The sequence below is a fragment of the Myripristis murdjan genome, chromosome 16 (assembly GCF_902150065.1).
Source record: "Myripristis murdjan chromosome 16, fMyrMur1.1, whole genome shotgun sequence".
In the NCBI taxonomy this organism is placed as follows: domain Eukaryota; kingdom Metazoa; phylum Chordata; class Actinopteri; order Holocentriformes; family Holocentridae; genus Myripristis; species Myripristis murdjan.
The window spans coordinates 32,845,296-32,867,473 of NC_043995.1; the positions used below are offsets into that span (position 1 = coordinate 32,845,296).

General features: G+C 43.1%; 1 protein-coding gene across 1 annotated transcript; it reads right to left on the reverse strand.

Moving 5' to 3' along the window:
* Positions 1–1,375: 1,375 nt before the first annotated feature.
* Positions 1,376–9,934, reverse strand: LOC115374106 (membrane-spanning 4-domains subfamily A member 12-like). Its single transcript, XM_030072861.1, has 7 exons — positions 9,346–9,934; positions 8,132–8,243; positions 4,480–4,536; positions 3,737–3,868; positions 2,114–2,227; positions 1,870–1,950; positions 1,376–1,760 (listed from the first exon to the last, which is right to left on the reverse strand). Exons 1-7 carry the CDS (start codon positions 9,480–9,482, stop codon positions 1,677–1,679), a joined length of 717 nt encoding a protein of 238 aa, XP_029928721.1. The 5' UTR covers positions 9,483–9,934; the 3' UTR covers positions 1,376–1,676.
* Between the last annotated feature and the right edge of the window lie 12,244 nt (positions 9,935–22,178).

The following is a 22,178-nucleotide window of genomic DNA, read 5'->3' on the forward strand; positions in this document are numbered from 1 at the left end:
GTTATTTGTTCAGATCTGGATGCATCCCAAGTTGACTTGTCTAATTTTTTCTCTCGACAGAAAATTAAGAGAAAATATAAGATAAATCTTAAAGAAAATGTTGCTGCATCTGGCCCATTTGTATCTTATTTATTTTATTTTCCCCACATGTGATTTAAACAATACTGATAATAATAATTTCAGGCTCCTCCCCTCCCCCACAGTGGCAGTGAGACAGTTAAAGTTATTAGTAATAAGTCGTGGCGGTGATGAAGATGTTTGACAAGGCGAAGGTCAACGTCAACCTCCTCATCTTCCTCCTCAACAAGAAGTTCTTCAAAAAATGAACAGAGTGACGGGTCTTTTTAACACTCCTATCTCTGCATATATTTCCCTCTGCACTGTGCAGAGTGAAGCGTCTTCCTGCACTCCTATCTCTGCTCATATTAGCACTAACACTCTGATGAGGAGGTTTTCTAACCCCGTTCTCTTCACTGTCCCACTTCTTTTGGGGATTTCAAACGACTTTAAAGGGAAATGCCAGTTAAAATCTGTCCCAGGATCAGTGCTGGCAGCTTTGGGAGCGGGTTTGCAGTATCCAAAAGTACCGTAGAAAAGTGGGTACTGTGGGTACATTGGGTTGATGAGTAGGACCTCTCGGTCCTGTGATGTTGTGTTGGTTCATGCTGGTCAGACTGGTGTCAACAGGCAGGAGCGGTTTGACCTTTGACCTTCACCTGGGAAGGTTTTTACTCCTCATTTTATATTTACACATGTATGCTTATCTACTTTATCTCTTATTTAATATCACTAAAATTAAATACATCTATATATCCTCCTCACACTTCCTACAGTAAAGACACTCCACTCTTCACTGCACTACAGGCAGATAACATCCACCAGCCGCGGGGCGATGACATCACTAACCTGACCTTTGACCTCTTACAGACGCAGGCTGCATCCACATGGAGATGTTTTGGTTTGTTTTTTTAACTTTAACTTTCAGTTTTGACCACATGAAAAGGTTTAAAGTTGTGTCTCCATGTGGACCGGTGTAGCCTCACTGGGAGGGCGGGCAGATCTGTAAATATTTGCTGTCAGTCTCTCTCTGTGTTTCCTGTGTTTCTGTGTTTGTATTCATCTGAAGCTCCAGTCATGTGCAGATGTTTCTGTCAAACATCTGAGCAGTTTTATATTTTATTCCTGCCAGGCACTAAAGCTTTTCCACTTCATGTTTAAATAAAAGTTTGAATGTGCTCAAACGTCTGCTGTGTGTTGCTGTCACCACAAAATGAAGCGCTGGCATCTCCATGTATGATCAGTGTAATATCACAGGATTTGATAAATGTTTGCTGACATGGAGAAGGTGGGGAGGTTGTAGTAAATGGGACAAACATTCAAAATCACCGGGATGCACCTTTAATACACCACACCGCTTATTTGAATAGGTGGACTTACATTCTGGGTGTTGTCTTTAATGCACAGCTAACAGCTGGAATCACAATTTTCCACTCCACACTGAAACATCAAGACACACGCTGTAGTTAACACTGTTTATTTCTTACAGGAGTATGTTGAATACTTGATTCTGATTGGTCAATGCAGTCTGTAATCCATTATTTCTGAATGCAGCTGTGTCCTGAAGCTGTGAAATCATCCGTGTTTCTGATCAGCAAAGTTCTTTAACCAACGGCAGGTCAGCCGACAGTGGTGGTGTATGCTGGAGGCTCGCCCATATCAGCAGCTCCTCGGTTCTCTGGTTCTTTAGGAAGCTCCGTGGTCTGCAAAACAACACATCATCTGCCAATCAACACATCATCTGCAATGAAACAACACATCATCTGCAACAACACATCTGCAACATTCACGACTGCGCAGATTTACACCAACCTGGTAGATGACGGCAGAAGTGGGCGGAGCCTGCATGTTTGCTGGGAGGCCTGAAGGTAAGTTGTTCACAATCAACGCCGACTGCAAGACATGACAGTTAAAGAGCTTCAAGCTGCTGCTGTCATGAGAAAATTCTCATTTCTCCAAATTTCCTCTTGTCATGAAATTTATCTTCTTTTCAGACGGAGAACAAAGGGAAATGTCAGAGTTTAAAATCTGCTGGCATGTTGCGTGGCCGACTCACCTGGGTGTTGGAGTGACTTTTAGCTTTACAGATTTCCGCAGCGACAGTGATGGCCACGATGAACTCCAGCAGGGAGAAAATACCCAACATGGCTGACATGGCCTGTGCGTGACTCTGGAGGAAGACAGGAAGCTGCAGTCAGACTTCTAACACGGCCAGGAGAGACACCAGACTGATTATTACTAATCCAGGACACTGATAACTGATATATAGGGCCAATCAGGGGCGGAAATCCCATTTCATTACTGGTGGGGACAATAAACAGCAAAATTTCAGAGAGCAATTCCTGGAGGGGACATGAAAAAATTGCTGTCTGGCACGACTGTACCTCCCTCTTTCTCTCTTACGCTCCTTTGAAACTTGCTGCACAGCGTTGAGCCCTCGGCATGTTCATATGTTTTAAATAATGCTAATGCTAAAAAAATAATCCTCTAACCAAATTTCTTTGCTCACTGTTCTAATTTCCACTACAGTCCATCAAAGTAGCTTTACAAGAACTAGAAACTCAAAATAAGCTCTAAAACTAGAGGAAACACCTTGAATAATCCAACTACATCAAACTATTCTTCAAAAAAACATTTATTATAGTGTCAACAAAAAACAAAGCAAGATGTGGCATCAAATAGTGACATACAGTATATGTTTGAGCTGTACACTGTCCCTTTTAGATAAAATATGAAAATGAAATGAAACTATGCCACAAAATAATGCAATTTAAAATGCAAAAAATAGATATCTATCTAGAGACAAACTCAAAATACCAGTAAAATATGAACTATTTCTGACATTAATATCCTGAAAGACTTTTTGAAAGAATAACAAGCTCAGTATTTGCTCCTCCTGTGGTCTGTCCTCTCCCTCGCTTGAGCCCGTAAACAGTCATTAGCTGTTAGCTTCATCAGTGAGCTGACAGAGGTTTTGGACCAAGCAGGGGAAAAAATATCGCTTTTCATATTACAGCCTTGTGCTTGGTGAACAAGTGGTGTGAGAAATGACTGACTGGCTTTCACCTGAGGAGGTTTTCTTGCTAGTTCTCATCAGGCTGCTGCCTCTCAGGCTGACAGACTGACTGGCGGGGCTTTAACACTTAAAAACACACTATTTTACATTTATAATTAGCACCGCTTGCATTGTGCTTTCATTGAATATTACTATATTATTCAAAATGATTTGCTAATAATGTGTTTTGTTTTGTTTTGTTTTTTTTGGATGGAGTGGTCTTGTCCCCCCGCCCCCTCCCAGGATTTCCGCTTATGGGGCCAATATTCATTTCTGCTAAACTTGAAAATTGCAATGTCAAAGTTTCAAGTGTTAAAAGCCAACACAAACCTTGTTTCAAACTAACAAATGTTTAATTAACATTATAATAGTGAAAATTGCAATAAAAACATTAGAAAAAGGAAAATGTCCATATAATCATTTGAAAATCTGAAAAAGTCTTATGGAGCCACAGAGATCAGAGCAACAGTGCTGCTCTGCCATAAAAGATTTTGAGTTTCATCCCCCTTTCAATGTGATTTTTATCCCAAACAGAACCACTGCGCTCATCAGCAACAAACTGCCGTAGTAGATTTGTGGCAGAGGAAACCGTTTCGATGTTTGAAACCTGATGAAATGTCTTACCTGCCACCAATAACAGTCATAGTATCCATAGTAACCGATCATGCCAAGCCCACTGGCGTCAATAAAGTGGAGGATGATGGCGACACCAGAGGGGATGGTAGCGATGATGCTGAGGGTCAGGGCCGCGTTCATCTGCCGGGCAGAGTGACACCACCTGACGTGAGCGAACCACGTTGCAATAAAGCTTTTTTAAATGTTTCTAGGTTCCTGCTCCTGCAATGGCATGTCAAGGCCGCTGCCAGGTGAGGGATAAACCTGACAATCTCCAGGATTAAAGTCATAAATTTACAAGAAAAAACTCCACAAGAGAGAGATAGATTAGAAAGATCTAGTCTCTTACTGTCTGTTCCTTTTCATTTTAATTTCTTATTTCTACAAAAGCCCTTTGTTGGACAGGTGTCCAAGCATCCTCTACAAACACCATGATGCTGCTTTTGATAGCTGTTTTCAGTTTGTCTGTGTAAACCGTGTCAGTCCCTATCAAATAAACCATGAAGAAAATAATAAAACAGAGATGAAAGACAGGGCATGACCTGCAGCTGAAGGCCTTAGGGCTCGGATTCGAACCAGGTGAGGTGGTCGACCTCCACCAGGTGAACCACCGGGGCGCCTGACACCTCATGTGTTTAAGTCACTGAATATGTCCTGAAAATGATTTTGTAAAAAGTGCAGGAGCCCCGGGTGTGCAGGAGGTATCGGTGTCTCTGTTTCACTGATGAGGGACAGGAAGTGGGCGTACTGACCTTGCAGCGGTCCATGGACCTGGTGGCAGCCACCGTCAGAGAGCCGGCCAGGATGTACTGCAGAACACACACATTCAGCACCGTCAGCATCGCCTCACTCATAGCATCATTATTAGTTCAATAGTTCAAGAGTCTTTATTATCCCCTAGGGGCAATTTGTTTCACAGCATGTAGTAAAAACATAGAAAAAAACAAGCAAACAATTCCAGTTTCTTGAAAAAACATTCCAAAAAACATTTGATCCCACAAAAAAACATTCAAACAAGGTCATTCAAGAGCCTGATCACAGCAGGGACAAATGAAGCTCTCAGTCTATTAGTCCTGCATCTCGGAAGCAGATATCTCCGCCTGGAAGGTAGCAGCCTGAACTCCTCATGCAAGGGGTGGTCTGGCTCGGCCAGCCTGGCTTTGTGTAGGTCAGAGAGGTCATTTAGGGCTGTGCCGGCAATTTTGCTGCACACCCTAACAATTCCCAAGATTTTGCTCCTGTTTTTACATGTTAAAAGACCAAACCAACAGATAAAGTTAAAAGTTAGCAAAGACTCAATAAAACAAGAATAAAACATTCTCATAAAAGTAGTATCCACTTTAAAACTTCGGAGCTTGCGATAAAAGTACATCCGCTGATGAGCCTTCTTACAGAGTGTGTCAGCATGGGCATGAAAGGTCAGCCTGTCGTCAATTACAGTTCCCAAGTATTTATACTGGTTCACTACCTCCACCTTTTCTCCAAGGATTACCGCAGGTGAGGTGACCATACTATCTTTTCTTAAGTCAATGAGCATCTCCTTCGTCTTTGTGACATTAATCTTTAAAAAGGAGGACTCACACCAGTCAGTGAATTCCCTGACCACTGGCACGTGATCAGAGTCGTCACTGCTGAGAAGAGACAGGATGACTGTGTCGCCAGCAAACTTAAGGATGTGACGCTGTGGATACTGGCTGTGACAATCGTTGGTGTATAAAATGAATGAAAGGGGTGAAAGACCACAGCCCTGTGGAGAGCCGGTAGAGGAGAAAAGGACATCAGAAAAAAAACCCATAGACCCTCACCCGCTGAGACCGTTCAGTTAAAAAGTCCATCAACCATGCAATGAGGCCAGAGTCAATGCCATAAAAACGATGTAATTTCTCAGCTAAAATGTGGGGTTGAATACAGTTAAAAGCCGATGAGAAGTCAATAAAAAGTAGTTTTACAAATGTCTTATTTCCCTCAAGATGCCTCAGAATCATATTTAAGAGAGTTCCTGTTGCATCCTCCACCCACTTCAATTTGCCTATAGGCAAATTGAAGTGGGTCCAAATGATCTTTAACTTTAGATAAGAGGACCTCCTTGACAATTTTTTCAAATGACTTCATTGCTAGTGAGGTCAGAGCGACAGGCCTGAAGTCGTTCAATGACTGAGCGGCCTTATTTTTGGGGACAGGAACAATGACAGAGTTTTTCCAAAGCTGAGGGACCCTATGAGTCTGGAGAGACTTATTAAAGAGAAAGCAAAAGATGTCTGCCAGCTGTAGGGTGCAGTTTTTCAGAATGCGACCTCCTATGCCATCAGGGCCAGGACTTTTTCTCTCTTTGGTTTTTTGAAAAAATTTCAGAACAGTTCCACTGTCAATGTGCACTGTTACATCTGAGGGAACATTGTTGTAACTGGAGAGCTCCTCTGTAAAATCATAAATATTAAACCGATTAAAAAAAAGGTTAAGATCTTTAGAAAGTTCGTAATCAGACAAGGAATTAAAAGCAATTTGGGTACTTTTGGTCGGCATCCCCATCATGGACCTAACCCCCTCCCAAGCCGGCCGAGAGTTATTGGACCTGAACATATACTCCACCCTCTCCTTATAATTTACTCTAGCTAGTTTCAGTTCTGTCTTCACTTGTTTCTTAAGTATGTGATATTGGGCCATATCACCACTGTTGAAACTAATGTTTGCACAAATTAATTGTTTTCTTGACCGATATGGAGATCCAGGGTTTATTGTTTGGAAATATCATTATGGATTTCCTGGGAATAATTGATTCCTCACAAAAGGTAATATAAGAAGAGACAGTGTCTGTGAGTTCGTCCAGGCCAGTGCATGCACTTTTAAACATATCCCAGTCGGTGCAGCTAAAACAGTCCTGAAGGCAGTGGACAGACTCCTCCGACCAAACCGGAACCAAACGTCGCTCCGGCTTGTGTTTCCTCAGGACAGGTTTGTAGGACGGAACCAAATAAACAACAGTGTGGTCCGATGAGCCGAGAGGTGCTCTGCACAGGGATTTATAAGCGTCTTTCACCGTTCCATAACACAGATCCAGGCGCTTCGTAAGTCGAGTGGAACACGTCACATATTGGTAAAAGTTTCCGAGGGACTTTCCGGGTCTGCACTGGTTGAAATCCCCCATAACAAAGTTTGGGGTGTCAGGAGAAATTCCCTGAAGCCGCTGCACAGTCCTCACCATAGCCTGAGTGGCTAGGTCCACATTAGCCTTGGGATGGATATAAACAAGTGTTATGAACAGTTGTGGAAATTCCCTCGGCAGATAAAAAGGGCACAGGGACACAGACAGGAGTTCAATATCGGGAGTACACAATGTTTCTCTAATGGTGATTGTGTGACACCACTTTTTATTTGCATAAAGACATAAGCCTCCACCAAGTGATTTGCCTGTCACCGTGGAGTCCCTGTCCAAGTCGAATGGGCTCTCCGAAGCCCTCGATTTCCAAGTCGGATTACTGTTACCAGTCACTGTTCAAAGTGAATCTGCTACCCGTTACTGAATCATATGAAACCAGACGACCTGAGGAATCTCTTGGTACCGGCAGGTCATGCTGGGCCGTCGGCAAGGCGTCTAAGTATGACTCCAAAGTGTCTCAATGAAAATGGGTTCTCTGGGCAGCCACGGCTCTCCCCTTTGTAGACACGCCCACCTTCTGCTAATCCCATGCAGTTTGGGCCCCAAAGCCTGCAGTCCACATGTGTTCTTGTGGCCTGTTGTAAAATGGTGTGTGTGTGCAGACTGGGGCCTAAACAGTCTCGGAGCTGCATCAGTTGGCTTTGACTGGAAAGCTGAGACTCTTGTGGATTCAATGAGCCACATTTGATTCCTGTGTGATGATGTTGGCCCCCATAGCAGCCATTTCACTGCAGGCAGAGACTTTTGTCAAACTGGACGTCGCTGGAGAAAATGACCTCTAGTGACCTCTAGGAGAATCACAGCCTCATCAAACTTTACAGACACAAACTAGAGAGCGAGGCCGTTCAGAGGAGCTCTGCTTCTCCAGCTGGACTGACAATAAGGGACAGTTTCTGGCACATTTCCAAAACACAACACTCAACATCCAATTAACAAAAAATGTCGTTCTTAAAGAAATCTGAAAATGTCAAAAGTTTTTGGCACCAAATCAAAGCCTGAATTTTTCTGTGGTGTTCCTCGGGGTCTGGTGACTTTTTTACTTTTTGTATCCATTCTCCGGGGGTCAAACATGGTTAAATGTTGTAACAAATCTGGCACATTACTGAACATGGGAATGGCCTCATATACTTCCATCATAATGTTCTAACCGTTATACACTGCAAATAAACCAAAAAATAAATATATGCACCTAACCAAAACACAGTGTTTCTTTCAGATTTATGACTAGAATAACTTGAAGGACTCACGAACACGGCTCCCCACACAAAGATGCCGCTGAACACGGCGATCGAGTTTGGGAGGATCGCCATCCCGATCCCGAAGAGGAAGACCAGCAGGCCGATTATGATCTGCACCGTCTGCAGGGACAATAAAATACAAAGAAGTAAAATAAATCAGCAGGAAAGAGGGAATTTTTAGTCACAAGCAGGTTTCACACAGAGAGGTGGATTCAAGACGCTCCGTGTGAAAAGCTTGAAATAACAGAATAAAATGTATAAACTCAGTTTCCCATGAAAAATACAGAAGAAGTAAGAGGAGTAAAGGAAATATAATTAAGATTAAGAAAAATAGACAGATAAAATATAAGATGAAATAAGATACAAATAAAGAAAATAAAAAGTTAGAAGAAATTTATTTAATTCCTTGAGTGTGGACAACAATAATAATAATACTGATAAGCATTTTCTAAAAATCCATGTGAATTTCACACACATTGGTGAAGAGGCTGCAGAGCACAAACTCAACAGAAACACTGAACATCAGACACACACACAGACACACACACACACAGACACACATACATTTGTTCCATGTTGTAACATATTGGCAGATAATAACTAATGATTTATCAGTCTTTTTTTTTTTTTTTAATAAATATTGGCTTATAAACGTAAGTAAAACTGATAATCGATCAGGCTACAGGGGACAAGAAATAAAACCCTGGCAGGAGAGGAAAAGTGGGCGTGGCCAAAGGTCACATAGGAAAAGTGTTTTACACAAATCTAATGAAAAAAATAAGATAAAAAAAAAATCTCCCTGATCTTTAGGCTGTTGTTTGACTCTCCCACTGGCTGCTGGGCAAGGCAACTTAATTTGTGCTTTACACAGACCAACACGGGCAACACAAGCATTAAAAATACATTTATTTACAATTAAAAAGATTTAAATTATATAAAAAAAAATCTCAAACTAAGTAAGACCAATCGAACAGGAGAGTAAAAGTTATAGTGCAGTGTAAAGTTTTAACCAAACACCTCAAAGTTAATTTAACAAAAGTCAGGCAAACAGAAAAGCCTTCAGTCGGGATTTAAAGGAGCAAATGTGTGATAGCTGGCAAAATATCAACATATAATGATGAATTTTGTAATTATGCAGCCGAGATAAACAAAAACAGAACTTATTAAAAACCAATACTGTCTGTGTGTGTGTGTGTGTGTGTGTGTGTGTGTGTGTCCTCAGCCCCAGTGCCAGCAACCGTCTCTGTGTGGCGCCCTGGGGGCCCAGCGGTGGGCACCCCTGAGCCCCCGGGGCTGCAGGGTAAACCTGGGTGATGACCGTCACGCCGGCCAGCGAGGAAGACGCCACCGATGCAGACATGATGAGTTAAAATGAAGCCGCTCTGCTTCCTCGCTGCTTTTATCCTAACGAGTAACCCGAGTCTGAGAGGGAAAACTGGAAAAGATCCCTGCAGGATGTTTTTATTGCAGCTCTAAGGAAACCCCACCCAGGAAAACAACACCCACACTTCCTGGAACACAGTTCTCACTTCCAATGCGTCAACAGCCTGGCGAATGTCCAGGATCACATGCCGACTTAGCCTATTAGACACCCGTTTCTCGTCAGTTTTCGACGAGTTGCGTAACCCCACAGACTTACATAGAACTATCACAACTTCTGAAACAGACGCCACGGGAAGCATTTGGGGCGTCAACTAACTCTGTTGTCATAGTAACGTGACGTTTCTGCGTCATATAACGTGGAAGTCTGCCAGTAACTAACCGTTAACTGCTAGGCTTGTGCCGATCGGCAACCCGATTTTCTATCAGTGATTGAGAGGATGATCGAAGACGTTGTTGTTTTAGAGAGGAACAGCAGAGCTCCTCCGAGTAGCTCTGCTGTTCTCTCTCTTTAGCCTGGTGTTTGGCTGATCAGCTGATACAGGGCACAGTGTGTGTGTGTGTGTGTGTGTGTGTGTGTGTGTGTGTGTGTGTGTGTGTGTGTGTGTGTGTGTGTGTGTGTGCATAGGCGCAAATCCCGGGGGGGTCAAGTGGTCAGTCTCCCCCCCACTTTTAAGAGACGTCCCCTCCACTTTTCAAAGATACCCCCCACCCCCAATCCATGAGTTAGAAAAAAAATACATATGGGGTGAATACTGGTAAAGTGGAACGACTGGTAAACCGGAACAGTTTAGTTTAACTCTTGTTATTTTTTTATCCATATACTTCCACTGCTAAAAATCCATACTGTGCTCTACATGAGACAGTATGGTAATTAAATAAAAAGAGTTTTGGAGTCTGATATCAATTCCAGGGGTGTGGCCTATCTTCCTCTTTGACTCCACATGTGAATCAAGATGGTAAGTCAAATGACATAAGGCTCTGAGAAAAAAGATGTTAAGGTGATAAAAGAAAAACAGATGATGGATGGTTTGTAGATGTTTCAGATTTTGCTATGGGAACTAATGGTGAATCAGAATCATCAAAAAATATATTAATTTTATTCTTTTCTTTACTATTTTTTTGTGATTTTGTCACCGTTCCGGTTTAACAGTACCATATTGTTAAACCGGAACAAGGCATTATTGTCAAACCGGAACAGCCATTTAATTCATTCCGATGGGGACATTTTGCTTGTATTTGTTCCTAGTTTGTTTTTATATGTTCCTAGCAGGCCTAAGGTAACCCCCTCACTAATAACTAGCTAGCTAGTTGTACTAATAACTATAGCTAGTTAGTTGCACCTAGTGGTGAGGTTGCAGATAGCAACTGGCTGAATACAATACATTGTGGAATATTGTGGGCGTACACGTTGGCCTAAATTTAGAGCTAGAAAGCATTACAGTAAATCTCACTATAAAGTTGATAAACAGGCTAACCCTAACCCTAAAATAAATTAAATAAGAGAAATAAAATAAACTGAGATGTTGTGGGTGGACTTGTGAGGAAGGGTTGGATGGGGTGAATGTTCTGTACCCTTTTTTAAAATAAACAATTGAAAATATTTTGGTTCTCAATCATTATTATCAATAATTAAATAAATAACAACAATAATAACCCTTTTTTAAAATACCCTGTATGTAATTCAATGGCTCTAAATGGGTGTTCCGGTTTGACAGTAGAGGTGTTCCGGTTTGACAATAGCACCTGCAAAAATGTAGTTTGAGGTCAGTGTATGTTTGAGGAGGAGCCATCCCCCCTGAGTTAAATGTTTCTTTATTTTTTCTTCTCTGTAGTATAGGAGAGCCCTTAAGCTATTTAGAAAGGTGTCATGAAGACCCTGAGACATTTGGAACATTTTAAAACTGAAGATGAATTTGAAAAATCAGAAATCGTTCCGGTTTACCACTATTCACCCTGTGTGTGTTTGTATAGGTATATTTACTTATATATTTACGTTTGAAATAATTTCTCACATAAACACAACACTTTTGAAAGGATTCTTAAAGCAGCATCCCCCGTTTATCCTGCTAAATGGTTTGGTCCGGAGTCCACTCGGTCCCTACAACTCCGGTGCAACAAGTCCTAAGTGATATCAGCCCAAACGGAGTCCGCGGCCGCGGGGCTCAGCAGACAAACTCCGCAAAAATTCTGCGGAATTTGAACACAACAGTGTTGCAGCAGCAGTATCAGTGTAGCTGAACGCATCCCGCCCCCCCCACCCCCACCCCCCATCATGTTCTTATATTTTACATACATGGGCGACACGGATCACTGCCAGAGAGAGGCCAGGTGAATCCGCCGGTGATGTTTATGAGCGCGGGGGAGTGTTGGACGGTAAAGTTTGTCAGCACTCGGTGGATTATCTGAGGAAACAGATTATCTGAGGAAACTGACCACTGTGGAGCATCTAAAGTCCCAAAAACACTACAACAGAAAAAACAGTGGTTTGGGTCGGTAACATCTACTGCTTACCAGCTGGTTAACAGTCTGAAGTCATTTGAAATGTGCTGTTGTCACCGCTGATCTAGTTTCTGTCATGCTGACAGCTGACTCCCAATGTTAAAATCCGTGGTGTGCAACGGTGTCGCGCGCGCGCGCGTGTGCGTGTGTGCGCACACATGTTAAAAATTTTTATTTTTGCTCCAAACACATTGATTATAGTACTGGATAACTGTCTAAAACCTTAAAATGGAAAAAAAAAAAAAAAAAACACAGAATCCCACAGATTTTCCTCCTGAATCACCACAGAAAACCAGAAAAAAGTCCGCAGATTCTATTTGGGCTTGTATATGATTAATATCTCATCTAAACAGACAAGACTGCCCTCACTCAGAAATTATTTGTGTTTGTCATGAAAAGGAAAAAGTGTTAAGTGTTGTCATGTCTTGTCTCGTGATTTCCTGTTTTATTTTGAAATCCCACTTCCCTCTTGTGTCAGGTAACTTGTTCTTCCTATTGTGTTCCCCTGGTTGATTGTCTTTCCCCGCCCTGATTGTTTCCACCTGTTCCCCATTACCTTGTGTGTGCGTGTATATATAGTCAGCGTTTTCCCTTGTCCTGTGCCAGTTTGTCTTGTGCCGTCTGCCAAGTAAACCACGCCATTCTAGTCTTGTTTGCCACAGTTTGCCTTGCCATTTTGCCTTATTGCCACAGCGCCTTATTGCCACAGCTTTTTGTTGATACTTTGTCTAGTTATTTCCCTTGTTTTCTTGACCACGCTACAGTGAGTATTTCTGTTGATACTTTTGTCTAGATTTTTAGTTGTTACTTTTGCATTATATTTCCTCCTAGTAGAGTGTTGAATTCCTCCTAGTTGAGTGATTTTTGGTTTTGTTTTGTCCTCCTTGCGAGTGAGTATTTGTGTTGTTACTTTTTCCCAAATAAATACTGTTTTCATTCAGAACTTTTGTCTGGAGTCGTGCACTTGGGTTCTCGTTTTTGCTCGGTCCTGTCAGTGTTGAATGTGGCCAAGTCATACATGACTCTGTGTGAAACAGCTGAAGGAGATGTGCTCCGGTATCTTCAGTGTTAACCCACCTGACAGCAGACAGATGGACAGAAAGCTATTCATGTACATTTGTTGTTCATGTAAAAAGTTGTTGATGTTGAATGTGCAAATTGCACTTTCAGAATTATTCAATATTGTGGAAAAATGTGGTAAATTCATTTGATTACAAACGGTGTTGTGGACATAATAGAAATGAAAAGCCAAGCCATAAAAGACTATGATTGCACTTACCTTTTGATACGTTTTGTGAAAATAAAACAAATGAAAGAGAAAATTAAACAAGTATCATTAATGTTGTCATTTTGTCAACTGGCCCCTGGTCCCTTGCCATTTTCCTAAAGTGGTCCCCAGGTTCAGATATTTGAGTATCCCTGCCCTGGAGCCTGCCAAAATAATTAATAGGCTGCTTATATAGGCACAGCGGCCACAGAGGGCGCAGACTGGTGACGTGTAGTGTATAGTGTGCAACTATTCCAGCATGTGCATTTTATATTGTACATTGGTTAATATTGGTGTACCCCTCTCTTTTGAGAAATTGAGGACTTGACCCCCCCAGTGGTGGAGTCGGATTTGCGCCCCTGTGTGTGTGTGTGTGTGTGTGTGTGTGTGTGTGTGTGTGTGTGTGTGTGTGTGTGTGTGTGTGTGTGTGTGTGTGTGTGTGCGTTATAACGGCAAAAAACATCTTCGATCATCATCTCAATCACTAATAGAGAATCGGGTTGCCGATCGGCACAAGCCTATCAGTTAACGGTTATTAATTGGTTAACAAACACTCGTTAACTGATTACCGTTATCGGTTAAAAAACATTATTAATAATAATAATAATAATAATAATAATAATAATTTGTGCATCCCTAATCCAGAGGTCATTCATAGTTACATACCTACTACTTTTAACCCTTCTCCCCATAAACAGGTCACTGAAAAAAACATTAAAAAAAAAAAACAACAACAAAAAAAAAAAACACCAGCATCGATCTACCAGGCGTCTACAATACTATGTAGCTATACTGATTCAGTGCAACAAAAACTAGTCAGAAGTGTAGGCTACGCTGTCTGTAGCGTTAGTTTAATGTTTAAACTAACGCTACAAACTAATTCCATTCAAAATGGAAGTGCTAAAAGCGCTAACGGAGTTCCTGGTTTACTGGCAGACCACCATTTCCACGTTATATGACGCAGAAAACATCACTTTACCATGACAACAGAGTTAGTTGACGCCCCAACTGCTTCCCGTGGTCTATTTCAGACGTTGTGGTAGTTCTCTGCAGGGGCGTCGTAGTGGGGGAAAGTGGGACTGATTACCCAGGGCCACAATGTGGGAGGGGGCCCTCGAAAGGCCTGAAATAAAAGGTTTGCCTATTGGCTGGCTATACAAGGGCCCAGTAAGATTTCTTTTCATGGGACCCAAAATCCCTGGCAGCGCCCCCGCTTCTATGTAAAGCCCAACACACACCGGCGGCGGCTAGACGCGCGTCGACACGCTGCACCGCTACCTTTCACGCCACTGTCCTATTTCCAGCGTCGACGCGCCTGAAAAAGCAGATTTTCTCCCTTCCGGATGTCCATCCCAGCTTCCGTATCTGCTCTTCTTCTCTGCCTCTGTAGCACTTTCCTGTATTTTAATAAAACTGTCAGTGAAACAGATCTAGTTTACATTACAAATAAGCACTCTGCTGGTTTGAAGGATATATTGTGGTAAACATGTCCGTTATTTGTACCGTTTTTTCCTGGTTTTCTACTTTGAACATAACTGAAACTACCGCACTCTTTGATCAGTAAGCTACTGCCCATCACTGGATATAACGTTATGGTAGCCTGTCAGACAATGCTAGTTAATCTGGTTGATTTGTCTTTTTTCTGTGGTAGCCGATGTAGTTTCCCAGTTAACGCGGGTTGACGTTCTACAGCGCGACGCTTCCAGTTTGTGTTGGGTGCGTGCGGCGTCACCTGACGCCACCGGTGTGTGTTGGGCTTAAGTCTGTCGGGTTACCCAACTCCTGGAAAACTGACGAACTGACTGAAGAAACGGGTGCCTAATGAGTCGGCATGTGCCCCTGACCATTCGCCAGGCTGCTGATGCATTGGAAGTGAGAACGTGTTGCAGCACTCACACAACATCCAACCACTGTTGTAATTTAATCTTCAGTGGTTGCAGTTTAGTAGTTTAGTGATGTTCACACCTATTTCAGACAATAAATACAAAGTTTTATGAAGATTGATTGAAGATAGATTGAAGATTGATATTCAGCTTATTGAACTTGAACTCTGACAAATGGTGGTAAGATTAAACCACAAAAAAGAAAATGTTCAAACAATCCCTCAGACATTTACCTCTTTCCTTTATTTCTAGTGAATTTAAACTAACCTCATATTGGTGAGGACCCCTGGAGCACCTTCAAGGGCCCCTGGGGGCCCCAGACCCTGCTTTGAAAACCAGTGTTGTAGTTTGTTTCCACCTGTGTTGAGGTGAAACTGGGGTTTCTGCCGACAGTAAAGTGGCACCACCAAGTGGCTGAAAGAGTCAAAGCACCAGCAGTGAAGTTGATGGGTGTCACCCAGGACACTTCATCCTCCTCCTCACAGCTGAAGATAAACATCAAATCACAGCAACGCGGCTCCAGCTGGACCTCGCTGACGTCTGGAGTGTTTTCTGCCCCCTGCAGGCGACTGAGCGCTCAACACGTCTGACAGGGTTTTTTCCTTGCTCCAGACCCCCAAGTGGAGGTTCATTAAGCCACGGCCCCCCATCTGAAGTGGTTTTATGGACTTCACATGGGGGGCTGTGGACCCTGACATGAAACCAGACATTTTGCCTACAGTGTTAAAGTCTTTAGCTCTTTGAAACCTATTAAAATTAAAATGACTAGAAAATTTTCAAAAAAAGTTTTTAAAATCACATGAACCTACATTTATAATGATTCATTTAATATGAGACTCCCAAGGACCCCTGACCCCTTAGCCTACTTATTCAAATAAATAGTTAAATAAGAAATTAAAAGCTGACGTTGATGCATGGATTTAAAATTATGTCATAAGGTCACTAGTCAAATCATCCAAGGTTTTAAGTTTTCCTGTGAAATATTAAAGGGTTAAATAAGTTCAGCTGTTCCGGTTTGATCCGTTTTTGAACATGAAACCAATATTTATTCCACAGTTGAATTACAATTAAAGTGAAGGAAGAAAAATAGATTACATATTCAACTTTACTTTCTGCTAACAGGCATACAAAAATACTTTCTTTTTGTTTGGGTTTATCATAAACTTCAAGTAATCTACATACAATAAAGTCATCACAAGGTCAATATCAAACCTCTTAGCACTTAGGACAGGTCAACTTTTCTGACTCAAACAGAGAAGGAAACTGGCGTCAGCGTGGTAAGACTCAAGACATCAGAAGGTTTCAGTTCACGTCCCGCTCTGGCTGAGACCCCAAGACACGAAACTGGTTCCTAAATCCAAAAATCCACCAGACACTTTCTCCATTTTTCCTGGCAGACTAGAATAGGATGTTTCCAATGATGATTAGGCCAGTGGTTCTCAATCTCTTTTGGCCTGTGACCCCTTAAAACAAACCAGTGCCCACTCAGGACCCCCTGTCCCAGAGTGGGGAACGGTCCACCTTAAGAAAGGCCACCAGTTCAGGTTGGTTCATCTGCCTAAATATTATAGATTAACATTATAAAACTTGTCAGTATTTCACAAGAAAATAGAAACAAGAGTAAAATCTAAAAAAGTAATTATGATAATTTTGCAAACTTCTTGAGTGTGTGAGTGTGTCTTGGTCATCTTGCGACCCCAAAAACTATCTCACAAGCCCCTGGGAGGGGGTCCTGACCCCGAGGTTGAGAGCCACTGGTTCAGATCTACATTTTCACTTTTGTTTGGACCAGAAAACAACTTTTCCAGATCTTTTGTCTTTGTTTACAAGTTTAGACTAGAAAATGACAGTTGCAGTGGATGTTTAGTCTAGTCTTCTACATTTCTCTTGATGTTTAGCCTCGAACAGGAAGTTTCCCGTGGATGGGTAGTCTAGTCGTGCATGTCTCTGTAGATGTTCAGGCCATCATCTGGAGTCCTATTCTGTTCTAAACATCTACAAGGCCATCATTTGTAACTTACCAGTTACGAGTAGATATTTACCAGCTGGTTAATTCCCAGCTCGAGGCTCTCCCATCAGCCCAACATCTGTCCTTGTGGTGACCGGACACTCAGAAGTGCTTCATTGCTTTTTGGGCAGGTTGGTGAAGACCACTTCACACTGAGTGAGACTGACATCACAGCACAGCCTATATTGCACGGACAATATTTCATTAAAACAGATGAGGTCAGTCAAATCTCTACAGTATTTACAGTCTGGTGGGCTAGGAGCTTGGTTCCTGCTGTGATGCTGTTTAGGTTGAAATGCTCCAAATGTCGATGGTGTGCTCAAAATGAAAACGAGCTGTTGTCCATGGAATTTCTTTGGAATTTTGTATGTAAGCAACCGCACTTCAATTTACTGGATCTAAACACAAATTAGATAATAATATCACAGTGTTTTTAACACTGTCATGGTTATAAATCACACATAGTTGTCAGGATAGGATGGGCCAGTGGTGGCCAAAATGTCTCTTAGAACTACCAAATAAAGACAACTCATTAGAGAGAGGAACAAATGGAGCATTTAGACAGTAATATCAACTATTATTTTGAGCAATATGTAGGTAATTACAGTACATACGGCGCAATAGGTAGTCTCACACTTCCACATTCTGCAATCAAAACAATAGCTCATAAATGAAGTAACCTGGAGATAAATTAATATTTAAATAGGTAGCTTAAATACCTGATGAATAAATGACATGTTTGTGTTTCAAGAGATGCTTAAATCAACACTGTATAATTTCAAAATGGGTGGTGATGAGGAGAGGCATTCTTCTCTTCCCTCTCCTCATACTTTTTTGCCAGTAAAATGTTCCTTGGTTCTTTACAGTAGTAATAACATATTATTATACACAATGATTCCATGGGCAAAAATAGCATTTTTCACAATGGAAAAATGAACATGACATTGGTGCAAATTGTGCATTTGTAAACATCTAATAAGTCAGAAGTGTTTTCCTTTACTCTTAATTGGTTTTAGACAGCTTAACTGGAATAAACAATATGGATGAAAATTTGGAGGAAGCGTACAAATGTGTTGTAAACATGTCACAGGGTTTTTTTTCCTCTGGTACCAAGCGCACAGGAGGCAAGTCCAATGAAAAACAGTTTATTTTCACAGTTCAAACTGATAAAAGTTGGGGGTGCATAAAAAAAGTCTTTCATTCATTAGCTCCAGGCCGGGGAGAGAGGCAGCGAGCCGTCCGACTCTGCACAGGGTCTGCAGCGGTCGAGCCTCGGGCAGGAGGAAAGGAGAGGGGAGAAGCACAGATAAAGCCACACCGGCTCACAGCGGAGGCACATTAAACAAGTCCAGAGGGTTAATTACTCGCCACTATCAGTCGTGGCGATTCATTCCGTCCCGCAACTCCGTTGAAGCTCCCTCTGCCCGCGTCTGTAGTTCTCCCTGGGCCAGCCTGCCACGCACCTGTGTCCTGACAGCCTTTAATTGTCCGTCCTGCAATCATGGCTTGATTGGGTGAGTGGCTGCGGGTGCGCTGCTGTCAAATAGGGGAGGTCAACACTCAACTCACTGCAAACAAAGAGAAAAATATAAAGCAAACTGAAAACAAAGTCTCTCCTGGTCATTCTGTGACAAACATCTTGGACTTTTCACCCCCATTTTCCTGATGAGCTTCCTGTGATAGTGCTGACTGGAAACACTCAGGTGATCCTGGTGGTCTTAACATGGAAACATCAGCAAACGATGACCGAGAGAGAGGGCAGAGCCAAACCAAACTCTAAAAGAACAAAGCGTGCTCTGAAGACAGAATTGGGTTCATTGGTAAGATTATGGATATGATCTGATGAAGAAGGCTTCACAGTAAATACCTCTCTTCCAAAACGTAACCGCGCCATCATGCCATGATTTGGCACGCTCTTTAATCAATCCCCATTTGACTCGATGACCTTCTCAGACAGAATATCCTGGAAGGTGGAAAGTTGTTGCATCAGCTCCGTCTGCATGGAGTGCCTCCTCATCAACTGCTTCTTCATCTTGAAGTCTGGGCCCCGTTTGGGTGAGGCTGGGGCTACGGGCACCAGTATCTTGTGTCCAGAGTGGACAGGTGAGGTGGGCTTGCCGTTGGCCTGGATATCTGGGATGGGCCTCTGGCGGTTGATGTTGAGTGGAGGCAGGAAGCCGGGCCTAGTGTGGGAGATATGGTCCAGCAGGAGGGTCCCAGAACCCCGCCTCTCCAGGAGGGGACATCTGCGCATGGTCATGGGTTAAACCGAGTTGGGAATGTTCTCCAGGGAGAGTGGGGAGGCGTTGTACCTCCTCCGCTCCACTGACACTCTACCAGAGTCTGGAGATCCCGGGATGGACTCAGGGCAGAGATGGGTGTCCGACTCATAGTGCTCCATTCGAGTCAATTTGGGATGAGCCAGGGCCCGGGCGGCCACTGCCGCGGCTCCACCAGCGTTCTCCTGGGACTCTGGGGTGGTGTTCCTGCAGTACAGAATCTGGTGCTGTTGGACCTTGTCGGCCCAGGAGGAGCCACAGAGAGCAGCGCAATCCTCAGAGCAGGACCGGTCGATGAGTTTGGGGGAACAGGGGTCGTGAGTCTCAATGCTGTGTCGGCGTGACAAGAGAGGTCTCACCGGCTCTGAGATGGACAGGCCGTTCATCTCTGTGATCGTCTTGGTAAGATCACAGCTGCCCTCCTCCTCCAAACCGCCATTCACCCTCTCCTGGGGAACTCCACTCAACACCGAGGGGGGCACCAGGCCCCATGGCTCAGAGTTCAGCCTCTTCTATAGTTTGCGAGGGGGTGGTCTCTTCTCCCCCGGGGGTCGTGCAGAAGGTGAGGGTAAAGCAGAGGTAAGCGCAAAGCTGAAGATTCCCTCTTCCTCCTTGGACTTGTCCGTGGCCGGGGAGCCAGAAGTCCCAATCTCCACCTCAGAGGGTGACATGCAAGTGGGAGAGAGCTTGTCCACAATACCCAGTGAGGGAGGAGAGTTGAGGTACTGCTTCGTCTTCTTGGTGCCTGATGGTGATGTGTCCGTAGTGATGATGATCACCTCCTTGCCTTTGGCCTTGCAAGCGTCCAGCAACACCTGCAGCGGTTAACCTCAGCTTTCCCTGGAAGACAGCTTTGAGGAGGGCGTTCCCCTCAGTGTGGAGCGGTCCTCCCTCTCCCATGGTCCCTTCCCTTACCGCAGACTTCCTGCCCTCTGGGAGTGCGCTTAGCGCCAGCTGGTCATCCTCCATGAGAAGTCACATGATCTGGAGGAGAAAAACAAATATCACCAGTGTTTTTAGGCCAAAATCCTACAAGATCATGATGTCGTCTACCACAGTGTTTCTCAACCAGGGGACCGCGGACCCATAGTGGTCCGTGGTGTAATTGTAAGGGGTCTGTGAAAATAAAATATTTTTTTAAAAAGATTCAATGACATTTATAGAAATAAGATTATTTTGCTCAAATGTGACTGAGACCTTTATCTACCTAAACTACAGAGGGTAACAGGCCTTTTTTTTCTCTATCTGTTTCTTCATCTGTTTCACAAGTGTAAGGAGCGCCCAAGCATGTTTGCCCCTAAAATCGGGATTATTTGACTAGTGTGATCGCTCCGTTCCATGCTTGAATACAGTACACTTACCCCGCTCTGGCACGGTTGAGAAGGGGTGTGCTTTAGCACGGTATGGACGCATACACGAGCACATGCACGGTCACGCATGCAGCGCGCGAACGTGGATACGACATAAATCATGCAACTTTCTTCCTGCCTCTGCAAAATTGTTTAATGCGTGCAGCTCGATTACCAGCAAATGGACGCGTTGCGCAATCAATAATCAACCATGTTGTCTGTGTCATTGTCCGTTGTGCCACTGCAACCGCGTATAAACAAAAGTCGGTTTATAATGAAAGTATGGCAGTCTGTATGCGCGGTGCACTGGTCAGATCCAGCAGACCTGTTGCTGGCCGGCACCGCACCGGCCCTGGCCACGGCACCCGGTCAGGTCTGGTCAGCCGGATCTGACAAGTGCCGCTCCGGCTGTCAGTTGGACATTTCTGAAGAAGGAGGAAGTTACCTCTGAAACTGTCAAGATAAATAAACATCCCATGTCTGATTGAAAAGAACAAAAACGTCTTTTAGTTAAAAAAAAGACATGACGAATGTATTTGAACTGTATTGATTTATGATGACGTCGGACCATGCCTGTTGTCGTAATTCAACGTGATTACGTGCATACCGGGGCAGTCGCACTTGGGCGCGTTTGGGTTTTACGTAATGTGAGTGCAGGCCAGTTGGGGACTGGGGAGAGGGGCATTTTTGCTTTAGCACGATACGGAGCAAACGGCCCTAATGTGAGCAGGCCCTAATTCATTTTAATTTAACGAGAGATCTCGCTCCCATTTGCATTGTTAAAGTAACTGCATGACGCTGTTAATACAAACTTAACATGATCTGCATCCTTTTCAAATTATTTATTTATTTGTTTCAAATGATAAATTAATTATCATTTCTTAATAATGCTTTTATTGTGAAACATCTGCAGGAAAGTGTTGTGGGAAAAGAAAACTGGAAACACTGCACAAGTACTGCATAGGTTGTTTTGTTCTGGAAGTTACAACTGAAAGCTCTTATTTGCCTCAAAGAGTAATTAAATGCCATAATGCAATTTAAAATGCAGTTTCTGCTCTTTCTAACAAACTGGGGGTCCTCAGGGTCGAGCAGGAGGTCCAGGACCCCAAAAAGGTTGAGAACCACTGGTCTACCATAATATGCAGATGACAGACAAATCTACATAACACACCAGGCGACTGTGGACCTGTTGATATACTTTGTTAGTGCATTGAATAAATGAAAGAATTTTGGTCACCTAAACAGACACGGAGGTAACTATATTTGGTGCACAGAAAGACAGACATAATGGTTCCACCTGCCTTGATGCTCTCATAACTAGGTCAGGTCAGAAATCTTGACGTAAAATTTCAACAGCGGTATCAAATCAGTAATTTCATCGGCTTATT

Excerpts from the sequence above, each read along its gene's own strand:
- LOC115374106 (XM_030072861.1), bottom strand. The coding sequence starts at position 9,482 with ATGTCTGCATCGGTGGCGTCTTCCTCGCTGGCCGGCGTGACGGTCATC. Across the intron at positions 1,951-2,113 it reads AAAGTCACTCCAACACCCAG|TCGGCGTTGATTGTGAACAA; the intron begins GTGAGTCGGCCA and ends CATGTCTTGCAG. Across the intron at positions 1,761-1,869 it reads CTTCTGCCGTCATCTACCAG|ACCACGGAGCTTCCTAAAGA; the intron begins GTTGGTGTAAAT and ends GTTGTTTTGCAG.